This window comes from Cyprinodon variegatus, unplaced genomic scaffold, assembly GCF_000732505.1.
Source record: "Cyprinodon variegatus isolate N-32 unplaced genomic scaffold, C_variegatus-1.0 Scaffold360, whole genome shotgun sequence".
NCBI classification, from domain to species: domain Eukaryota; kingdom Metazoa; phylum Chordata; class Actinopteri; order Cyprinodontiformes; family Cyprinodontidae; genus Cyprinodon; species Cyprinodon variegatus.
This window is the reverse complement of record NW_015150813.1, coordinates 580,698-592,897: the sequence shown is the minus strand read 5'-3', so window position 1 is coordinate 592,897 and position 12,200 is coordinate 580,698. Positions and strand designations below refer to the sequence as shown.

At 39.3% G+C, this 12,200-nt stretch overlaps 1 protein-coding gene across 2 annotated transcripts in view; it reads left to right on the top strand.

Moving 5' to 3' along the window:
* LOC107091972 (plexin-A1-like) overlaps positions 1 to 12,200 on the top strand; it is a 312,667-nt gene that overhangs the window by 203,681 nt on the left and 96,786 nt on the right. For both annotated transcript variants that reach the window (XM_015386230.1, XM_015386229.1), the window contains exon 10: positions 6,716 to 6,812. In XM_015386230.1, the coding sequence (XP_015241716.1) occupies positions 6,716 to 6,812 (97 nt within the window). The remainder of the gene's footprint in view (positions 1 to 6,715; positions 6,813 to 12,200) is intronic.

Below are 12,200 nucleotides of genomic sequence, written 5' to 3'. Positions count from 1 at the left end.
AAAAAAATAAAGTTTATGTTTTCTCTACCTATGGTGGATGTTGCTATTAATGTTCTACTTTGTGAGTACACTCTTATTTTGCAATGTTTCCCCAGTGATTTGCCATTTTGACTCTTTCATCAGCTAAACCAACATGCAATAACAAAGCCATCCCCCTGACAGAGGAAACAAAACCTGGTTTGGGCAAAATGGCAAATCCTTTTTTTTTTTTCTAAAAAAAAGGTCAGAAAAGAAGCACATGTCAATCAAATTTCCATGATAATCAGGATCTGAACACTTTGGTATCTCAACAATACAGCAAATAAAATTTGCATGAAAAACCTTTAAGCACATACTGATCTATGAGCAGTTAATGCAGATTCACAAAAAGGGTAAAGGAACTCATTGACATGACAATTTTTTTTTTTTTTATGAAGATTTTGTTTTTATTTTATTTATTTTTTTTACAACCAATCCAAAGGAAACCAGGAACATGGAGGTAAGAAAAATAGAACATAAATAAAACAGACTAGCGTTATGTTAAGGAGATAAACTACCTAAGAACGATAAGAATTAGTTTTTATCATAATTGAGGGTGGGAAAATATTATTGAACCCAATAAGTTAATAAGAGCTGTAGGAAGAGTTATGGAAGAAGTCACGGGAAGAATGAGGATAGATAAATGATTACTTCAAAAAGACAAGACAGAAATAAACTAAAATCCAGTGGCAAAACATCAGACACTGATCTACTGTAAGCCTATAAATCAAAATATACAAACAAAAAAATGCAAGAATGAACTGAAACACTAAACACACAGGATTTAACTAATATATATACATCTGTATAGCAATGACAACTAGAACAGTATGATCTGTCACTGTCATTTAGACAGAAACATCATACAGCAAATGTTTCTGTAAATCTAAAATCAGGTGAATGTGCAATAATATATTTACTTTATTGAGAAATACTTGACAACAAGAATTAAGACTGATATTAGTTTCATATAGTTCCATTTGTCTTCCAGCATGTACCTCTATTTATGTGGTTTTGGTGATATTTCTGTGTTTTTGCTGCTCTCCTTCCTCTGTTTCCCTCTGCTTGTCTTGTTTTTCTTCATTAAAACTAGTGTACGGCTTTTCTGTTGATTCCCTACAGAAAGTGAGTTAGACAGCGAACGACGCTCAGAGCGACTCGGTGTCACAGTGTGGTTTGTGTCAGCATTTAAGACCATGTGACAGTATGAATAAAGCATGATGCGGTGGCCAGCATGGTGGGCAGGGACTGACAGGGGGGAACAAGCTCAGCCAGTGTTTCGGTGATGGCAGACAAGTTGAAACCCTTAAAGTTTAATGGGGGCCATGCCACAAAAATGGAGGAGGAGTGTGTGTGACTCCTGTGGTCTTGCTGGGCTACCGTACACACATCGTTAACCGGTGGGATGTAAAAGTGATTCTAATAATGTCAACAGCCTACCAAGTGTGTGATGGATCATGGTCATGCTGCACTAGTGGGATGGAACAAGTTTAATCAGCCACTCCTTTGTGTTTTGTTAAATCCTTCTCTTTAGAAGACGCTGACCTTCCATAATCCTGTGGTTTTTTTCCTCAGTAGTCGTCTCATCTCTTTCATGTCTGAACAGAAGGCCACACTTCCCACAGTGAATCCTTACAATGACTCAGTGTTTCTCTTTTCTTTGCTGCCGCCTTCGGTTTATTTTTTCTTCTTTCTTTGTTTTATCTTATTAAATTATGTTTTAGCAAAACTCAACTCCCTTGTTTAGAAGATGGAAGTCCATAGCAAGGTGGGGAAGCGGATGTGTGCTGGGCCCATAACCCAGAACTTTGTAGACCCAAACCACCCTCTGCTATTAACTGTTGTTTATGAAGGAAGGTACCCTGCAAGTGCAAGTACCCGGTTAGATCCCCACAGTCTGCACTCTGGGTCCCTGAGCAAGACCTTTAACCCCCACACTGCACCCTGGGTGCCGCACACTGGCAGCCCACTGCTCCCCAAGGGGATGGGTCAAATGCAGAGATAATGGGGGAGTGTCGGCCTAGTGGTTAGAACAGTGTGCTTGTGCACTGAGAAGGTTGCAAGTACCCAATTTCGATCCCCACAGCGTCCACTCTTGGTCCCTGAGCAGAGTAAATTTCTCCAATTTGAGATCAATAAAGTTAATTTATTATTATTATTAAACGGCTTAATCAACTTCATAAAATCATAAGATGCCAGCCCCTCTTACCCTTTTTCCCCCCTCAGGTTACAAATGTAGTCAAAGCTAAAGAAAGGAAGTGAAACCAATTACTTGCTTTTTAATTTGACACTAAAACTATTTCTCCCATGGTTCCCAAAGGGAATAAAATGTGCTTGCCTTGACTGAGGAAAAAAAGTCAAGTGTTGTCAAGTTCAGTTCTGGCTTTTCTAAGAATTTTATATCCGTATTGATGTGATGGCATTATGCCGCTGCTTCTGGCTTTTTACCTCACAGTCATAGAGCAAATCTCTTCAGAAACACTTTGGATTGACATGTGGTGACTGTCTAGGTCGTTGGCGTATAGTGAGCTGATTGTTATGTCCAAGAAACCAGTTTCAGAGGGTTTTAGCTTTGTGACACGGTGCAAAATCCTATTTGAAGTACTCATCCCAAGATAGGAGCACTTTGGGTTAAATAAGACAGACATGACCATGAGTTTGCAATATGTCCAAATGTTGCTTAGAAGTTTAAATTTAAGCATAAAATGCTTACTAAAACACCAGCTTTTCCAGCCAACTCTACCCTCATCATCATTGTTCTTCCTCATCTTCATTACCTCTTTTGATTTCTACATTGTCGACTTCAACTCTTTGATTAGAACCGCATATGTTTAATGTCAATCTTTTCCTGTTTTGGTTGGACGGAGCTAGAACTACAAGAACTAGCATACTTAATATCTCCAGAATGCATTGACATCCGTGGGACCGTATTTAATTAAAATGTTTTTAAACTAAACAGCCTAAATTATTNCCTTACAATGACTCAGTGTTTCTCTTTTCTTTGCTGCCGCCTTCGGTTTATTTTTTCTTCTTTCTTTGTTTTATCTTATTAAATTATGTTTTAGCAAAACTCAACTCCCTTGTTTAGAAGATGGAAGTCCATAGCAAGGTGGGGAAGCGGATGTGTGCTGGGCCCATAACCCAGAACTTTGTAGACCCAAACCACCCTCTGCTATTAACTGTTGTTTATGAAGGAAGGTACCCTGCAAGTGCAAGTACCCGGTTAGATCCCCACAGTCTGCACTCTGGGTCCCTGAGCAAGACCTTTAACCCCCACACTGCACCCTGGGTGCCGCACACTGGCAGCCCACTGCTCCCCAAGGGGATGGGTCAAATGCAGAGATAATGGGGGAGTGTCGGCCTAGTGGTTAGAACAGTGTGCTTGTGCACTGAGAAGGTTGCAAGTACCCAATTTCGATCCCCACAGCGTCCACTCTTGGTCCCTGAGCAGAGTAAATTTCTCCAATTTGAGATCAATAAAGTTAATTTATTATTATTATTAAACGGCTTAATCAACTTCATAAAATCATAAGATGCCAGCCCCTCTTACCCTTTTTCCCCCCTCAGGTTACAAATGTAGTCAAAGCTAAAGAAAGGAAGTGAAACCAATTACTTGCTTTTTAATTTGACACTAAAACTATTTCTCCCATGGTTCCCAAAGGGAATAAAATGTGCTTGCCTTGACTGAGGAAAAAAAGTCAAGTGTTGTCAAGTTCAGTTCTGGCTTTTCTAAGAATTTTATATCCGTATTGATGTGATGGCATTATGCCGCTGCTTCTGGCTTTTTACCTCACAGTCATAGAGCAAATCTCTTCAGAAACACTTTGGATTGACATGTGGTGACTGTCTAGGTCGTTGGCGTATAGTGAGCTGATTGTTATGTCCAAGAAACCAGTTTCAGAGGGTTTTAGCTTTGTGACACGGTGCAAAATCCTATTTGAAGTACTCATCCCAAGATAGGAGCACTTTGGGTTAAATAAGACAGACATGACCATGAGTTTGCAATATGTCCAAATGTTGCTTAGAAGTTTAAATTTAAGCATAAAATGCTTACTAAAACACCAGCTTTTCCAGCCAACTCTACCCTCATCATCATTGTTCTTCCTCATCTTCATTACCTCTTTTGATTTCTACATTGTCGACTTCAACTCTTTGATTAGAACCGCATATGTTTAATGTCAATCTTTTCCTGTTTTGGTTGGACGGAGCTAGAACTACAAGAACTAGCATACTTAATATCTCCAGAATGCATTGACATCCGTGGGACCGTATTTAATTAAAATGTTTTTAAACTAAACAGCCTAAATTATTTTTACTGTGTTGTTTTAACATAGAACACAATTATTTCCCAAATATTGCAGTTTCCAGTTCTTAGTAGACTGGAATTATAGTTGTATCTTTCCTGCCCTATGGTTCGATGTGTTGAGCATTTAGAGATGGTATCCTGCATACCCGTTTTGCAGTGGGAGGTTATTTGTGTCAATTCAATTTCAATTCAATTCAGTTTATCGACTCATTGACTCGGATGCAATCCCTCACACTAAGCATGCTTGTAGCGACAGTGGAGAGGCCGACTGGGGTTCAAGGAGATAGAAGCAGAGATACAAACAGCAACTGCAAAAGGCGGCCCCGTCCAGGAAGCACACAGCCAGGCAGACGAGCTCCAAGCCAAGCTCCCATGTCAGAGGATGAAGAGAGCACATCCAGCCAGTCACAGTCAGAGAAACAGGACTACACTGAAAAACAGGCACATCTAAACAAAGGTGTTGATAGCAGCAGCACAGCTGATATTTCTCTCCAGGAAACTGGTCACTGCTATCCTTTTAAATTAGAAAGCCCGTTCTCCTCTGACCTCTCATGTCATCAAGGTATTCCATTCGACACAACTGCTTCTCTCTGGATATATTATCTCTTCCAGACTGATTTCAGCAAACCAAAACTCCTATTTGCTCCAAAATCCCTGTAGTTCAGTATTTTCCAGCTTTTTTTATAGTCATTACATTGTCACAAGTACAGAGCAACGAAATTGACTCTCTGCATTTAACCCACACCCTTGGGGAGCAGCTGGCTGGCATTGTGCGGCATCCAGGGAGCAGTGTGTGGGTTAAGGGTCTTTACTAAGAGATCCAGAGTGGCAGTCTTTGGGAGTGGGGCTCGTATTCAGAACCTCAGGATTCCAAGCACAAAGCCCTAACCGCTAGGCCACCACTCCCCAAAGCAGGCATTAGCATGAAGGGTCTTGCCTAATGACCCACACTGGCAGCTTATTCCCCTCAGCTGGGATACAAACCTAGGCTTCCTGTTTGCAGGACGGATGACTTAACACTTGAGATAGCCAGCTGCTAAGGTGCTCGTGCTCAGACCAGGAACAACCATGCTATATTTAAAAGTATTTTAATTAATGTTTTTGTTTTGCATTTTAATGCTCAGTTTAAATTTCAGCAGGTTGACTCATAAACATACATATCCTAAATCATTAGAGGTGCTGTCATGGAATCTGATTTGCAATTTTTAGTTAACAAGTGATGGGTTTACCTAGTAAAGAAGCAACTGTGCTTTGTTTGTGTGTGCAGGATCAAAATTACTATCAACCCTATAAACTATAAATCTTTAAGATATCGGTGGATTTGTGACAGACTTTATGGAAGGGTGGGCTTGGATGCCTCGGAGACTAAGAACTAATAAAGATAACAGATCATCAATTAAAACTTTACAAAAATATACTAAAGTAATCATTCCCACCATAGTGTTAAAAGCAGCTCATTATGGTCTTTAGTTTTCTATGAATAAGTCCATAAGCTTATTGTCAATACAAACAGCTATTTGGATCGATGCTGAAGCATCCATGTTTAAAAAAAAAAGACTCAGACTGTTTAAAAAGAAATAATTTCAAATACTTAATTAAACAAAACTTACAATTTTACAGAAAATTTATACTCCGAAGTTTTTCAATCATCTTTCAATAATCTCCCTCTGGCTTTAGAAACTGAAAATATTGACTGTCAAACAGAGAACAAACAGATGCTAACAGACACTTTCTTAGCATTTCAATTAAAATAAATCTTACTTATTGTAATGAAGGCTATGGACTAGTTCAGTATAAAAAACAACAACAAATCCAGGGTTTTCAAGCTGTATCAGGAGTGTACGTGTGTGATTGTTTGTCCCACATGGGATGGTCAAGCTCCATCTACCAAATTCTGCGTGTCAGTGAGCAAATTGGAAATGCCTATTTCACTTTCCTCTCCTCTGCATCTTATCTGTCTTTTCCTCCTCATCCCACCACTTAGCTTATGCTTAAATGACTAAGGTCCCTTTCACACAGACGTCACTGTTCGATTTCTGGCTGCCTTCAGTCCTCTGACCGCCTCCACACCTCATCCCTTTCCCTATCTTCTCCTTGTCAACCACCCTGTCTTATCTCCCTCCATCCTCAGTCCCTCTCCTCCTCACCCCAGTTTCCATTTCTCTGAGCCCATTCAGCTGTAACCCATATTTTCAGTGTGGTTATGAAATATGTCTGTTTTGGAAGATTTGGATTTATGCATGCGTGTGTTCCTGGGCTTCTGCGAAGAACGGCCTTGGCTGAATCACTATGCAAATGAAACAATTTCTCCCACAGTTCCCAATTTGCATTGAATCCTATTATGAATCACCAATTTCTCTCTCACACTTGGTGTCTGTTTTTCTTTCGCAGTACGACTACGAAGGCAGCGGTATCAGCGACCTGCCGGTTGACCTCTCTGTGGTGTGGAACGGGAACTTTGTCATCGACAATCCCTTCAACATCCAAGGTAAAAAGATGAATCCTTCCTTCCTGACTTCCTTCCTTCCTTCCTTCCTTCCTTCCTTCCTTCCTTCAAGCTTGTTTGCCTGGAATAAAGTTTTGTCGAGACAACAGTGGCACGTAAAGATTCCCCCCTTTCATCGGAACTCTGTAATTTCATGTTTGACAGCCATCAGCGAGAAAGGTGAAAGTGTGGCGTTTGTTTAGGAAAATCACTATTCTCGTCTCGGGGATAAAGGAAGAGCGGAAGGAGTGATTGATGGATAGTGATGATAACAAAAAACCCAACACTGAAATTAATAGGGATAGATGTTAGACAGGAAGATAAACAAATAGGGAAGCCAACAGGATGGAGAGAAACAGAGTAGCATTGGGTGTATGACAGGTTGATGAATGCACTGTGTAATGGCAGGGGGTAGATGTGAATAAAAGGGATGATAAAGGAAAAAACCAGAAGCGACACAGAGGGATGGTATTTATTATTTTAATCACTATTTGCGCATGAAGTGGAAAACAATTACCAATTGTAAATTCTTCATCAAGTGTAATACACTGGGAGGCGGAGGCTAATGGTTTTAGACGTCCCATTACACAAGATAATGCAAGTCTTGCTCTCCACCGTGTCAAATAGTCGTATTTTCTGAAAGCATGCGAATTAACTAAGCATTTCTAATCTGTTAACTTCTGCTTTTTCCCCTCCTAAAATAACACGCAAGAAGATTTTCATCACTTCTGATTGCATTATGCTTGACCTAATTTTAATACATGGGAGATGGGCGGTTTGGTTAACAGACTAGATATGCAGAATTCACAGTTATTACAGAGGTTTTGCCTTTTTGTTCACACATTTAAAACAGAAAGAACTTTTTTCAATAGGTGGTTTCATTTCAGGATAAGTCTATCCAAACAAATTAAGTGAATTTAATCAATAATTAAATAACTATCCAAAAGTTTTTGAACACGTTCACAGGCCACATCCACCATTTTGGGACTCTGAGGTTTTAGTTTTCAGTTATCAGTTGTTCTGTTTTGTTGATCTTTGGTTTATTTTCCATTATATTTGGGAGTTCCATCATATTTAGTTTCTCTCTGTTAACCCCTTGTGCTTTTTTCTTTTCCCCTTGGTTTCCTTCTAGTTAGTTCCACTGACACCTGCTCCATATTCAGCTCATTAGCCCATCCTTTATTCTGTTCCCCTTATATACACCACCCCTGCAGTCACTCAGTCCTTGCTGGTTTTTCATCTCTGGCTCTACATGTGAGTTTCCCCCTGAAGTTTTCTGTTTTTTTTGGTCCCTTGTCCTCACCTCTGCCTCATGATCTCTGCATTTGGGTCCTCAAAAACCCCCACCCAACCGTGACAGTAGAATCAAGACATTACTCACATAGAACCTGTCTGGCAACACGAAGTAGGCAATAAAAAAGTCAGCAATGAGCACACAATGCTCTGAGCTAATACAATTTAGAAATAAGTAAAAAATGCTGATTCTCATAAAAAACTGAATTGAAGAAACTGGACTTCAATTACGGTTTGAAAATCTTCAGGTCCATCTGCATTTCGAGGACAATGGACACAGAGTTAAGGACAAAGGAGAGGTTTCAATTTGAAGAATAAAGGAAGCCCTTTCAACGGACATGATAAATCATCTTAGCTGAGGAGGGGGACTGAGAATTTGCCTTTTCCCCAACATTCAGCACAAAAATGAACCTCCTTCAAAGGAAGTTTTAAGGAAATTAATTCTTGTAACCAATGTACAAGTCTAAGAGAACAAAGAGGCCACATCAGGAGAGTAATGAGCAACACCTGACTTGGCCCTAGCAAGTCCTCTGGAAAAGTTTAAAACGTTTCAAGCATTACAAGAAGACCAGAGGCTTTTGATTCAGTTTCAAAATCATTATAGTTGGATAATAAAACAAAACAAAATAAAACATTTACAAGCTTTAGGTCTCCAGAGAACCACAATGAAAGCCATTATCCACCAACAGGGAAACCTTGAAACTTTCCTATCAATATAGAATATATAGAGAACATATATATAGAGAGAATATCATTGACTTCTTGAGGAAATCGCAACAGAACCCTGATCATCTAAAAACTTTTCGCTCACCTTAACTAGGGTCAGAGTTCATGCTTCAATGATTAGACTTAGATAACATCTCCTCAACTAAAACATCAAACAGGACAGTTTGGTATTTATCAGAGATTCTTAATGATTCCAGAGACTTGGTGATGTTTTTTTTTTTTTTAGGCTAATAGAACAAAAAAGTAACTTTTGAAAGCCATGCATTTCTAACATCTGCTTTAAATCAACCGTGCATACATTTCTGTCACGCTTCATCCCAGCTGGGGTCGTGAGGGGTGCTGGTGCCTATCTCCAGCTGTCTGCGGGCGAGAGGCGCGGTACACCCTGGACAGGTCGCTAGTCCATCCCAACCCCATTTTATCTGAAAAACAATAAAAAATACCATTAAGAGTTCCCCATGGTGGTGGCACTCTGAAGACCTGGACTAGACCTGGCTAGGATGAATGGAACTAGTGATACTCTTCTGCTCTGTCCGGATCATGCCCTCCATAACAGTATTTTAGGAGTAATGCACCCCTTTAAGAAACTTTCTTGGGTCAGTTAGGTCACTTTATTTGCTCTCTTAGCTTAAAAATATGTACACCTTCATACGTAGTGTTAACTTTGTTAGGCCACACCCTCCCTCATTACACAGATAGGAATCACCTGCTATATTGAAATCCATGAGAGATTTTCCAGGTTAGTTAGAAAATGTGCAAAACAATGATTACATTGTCAAAATACTCATTAGCCTAATAATGAAGCATACAGTGCAGAAGTAATGAAAAGCAAAACCATAGGAAATCTGTGTACAGTAGGAATACTCCTTCTAACATTTTACCTATTTATAAGGCATTTCTTTTTGCTTAAAATGCTTCAGATTTCTCTACATTGTAAGCAGTCCTCTGTGGGGATTAAGCATGAAGTTATTTTTGTAGTTAATCAAGCAGATGGATCTATGCTGATGGCGAAACAACCAATTCTCAAAATGTTCTAATCACATTAGCACAAAATTTAATTATTTAGATGCACGTTTGACATTAAAGGTTCTCATGCCCTGGAAAAAGCATGGATTTCAATGTTGGCAATTTCCAGGTCTGAATAAATCTGGAAAAAAAAAAAGTATTAAATGTGTTTTTTTATCCACAGTAGATTAATTTACTTTAGTCTAAGGCTGGTGTCCTCCCTTTGTTTTGTTTTTGTTTTTCCATTTTTCCTTTCTTGCTTTCTTAGTTTCTTCATTTTTTCTTTCCATTCTCCTCTTTCTCTCAAGCATGTTCTGTTCTATCTGATGTCTTCACCTTCACATCTTTGTCTTCTATTCACATTTTCTCCCCTCTATCTCTTTGTCCCACCTTTCTTGTATAATTCCTCCATCCCGTTCTTATATCCCTTCCTCCATTTTTATTACCTTGCAGTTTGTCTCCTGTTTTATATTTTCTTTCTCTGTGTCCTCAGTTTCTCCTTCCTACCTTCTTGTGTCATTCTTTTCTTGTTTTTTATCCTATCTTTGTTCTTCATTCCTTCCATTCTTTACCCGTTAATTCCCTGCTCTTTGTTCTTTCTTTCTTTGCCTCATTCCCTTCTTCCATGTGCCAGTCCTTCCTTTATTCTCTCTTTCTAAAAAAAAAGAAGGAAGGAAACATTTTTATTCTTAAACAACCCCCATTAATGAATCAACTACAGCCCCATTTCTTAGTGTGGAGCGTCTTCTTTTCTTTCCATGTTTAACACACTAATAGAAACTGTAACCAAAGGTTTAAATTACGCTTAATCAGACCATTAAAACGTAACCCTACTTGATTTTTGATCAAGGATTTTTCTTTAAAAAGAAATACATATCTTGCTCTGTAACCCCTCTGCAAAATATGACCTTTGTCTTGTGCTACAAAGGTCGAAGTTCAAAACCCTATAGGACATCTGAAAGTAGATGTTTTGCCAAGAAGACTGAATCTAAAGTCGAATAATCACATATTTGTGTAAAAATGTAAACATTTTGAACACCCCCCCATTTTAATTTCTGCTGCCTAATCCCCTGGCTTTGTTACAACACACTATTGATATTCTGCAAATGAGCTCAGTTCACACCTGTGAGCTCTGAGTTAAAGAGGAGATTATAAGAGATTATTTCTCTTTCCACACCACATTATTCCCATTGTGATCTTTTAAATTCATGCAATAATTAATGTTAAAGGTTTTTTAATCTTTGAAAACATGCCTTTATGAAATTGTACTCACTCATACATATCTCATAAAGGGCCTCTCCTCCTTCACTCCTCCTCCTCCTCTCTCCATCCTCTGTTAATCCCTCCTCAATCCTTCCCCGTCTCTTTCTCTCTGAACCAGAGCTGTGTTATCCTTTCCGAGGCAGAGGCGCTCGGAGCAGGCCGGGTTTTGCCCTGGTGTAAAGTGGAGATGTTAACGTTAATTAAATCATTCATTTGGTCCAGATTAATTAGTGTCGCACTACTTTTAAGCTTAGCCATAACTAATCAGATTAGGCCGAGCTGAGGGCCGAGTGAGGCAGATGGAAACAGGAGAAGCTCACTTTGAAGTCCAACCGCCGTACGTCTGCTGAATGAGGAGATCCTTCCATAGGCTCTGCTTCTTTTCTTCACAACCTCAGATCTTTTTTATCTGGTGGAAAAAAAATATCTGCCTGCAGGTGCTGACTATGTTGCATTAACCGAGATAATTATGATTCCAATTTGCAGATTATAGCAAAGCCAGGAAACCGAAGCATCCACTGCTGCTTTTCGCTGCTTGTTTGGATGCGTCTCTCTCCTCTCTTCGCTCTACTGACGACTAACCCTCCTCCCCTGTTATTCGAGGTCTCTCTGTCTGGTTTTCTTTCCACCTCTGCCACTGTATCTGCCTCTGCTTCTCTGGGCCCTCTGGAGGGGTCACATCATATTTGAATTCATAACAACCCTTGTTGCTGTTTTGTTAACAAGCGGAGCTCAAATTTGTCCTCCCCCTCTTCCCGGCTTCTTTTCATCTCCCACTCGGCTCCTAAGGTGCTGGAGGTTTTATTTCATTTATTATCTATTTGTTCATTCATTTTTGTATTTTTAATTCATTTCTCCAGTCTGCTGCATCAGTGCAGCTTTCAGTTTCTTTGGGCAGCTTTTCAATGTAGCTATGCAGTCCCCTTTTAGCATTAGAAGACATTACCTATTGAATTATACCTCTAGAAGTGACTTCCTAAAATTGCCATCTTTCATAGGGAAGTCATATCTGAATGTCGAATCTTTCTGTCTAACACAGTTATATATGTATATATATATATATATATATATATATATATATATATATATATATATATTAGTGCT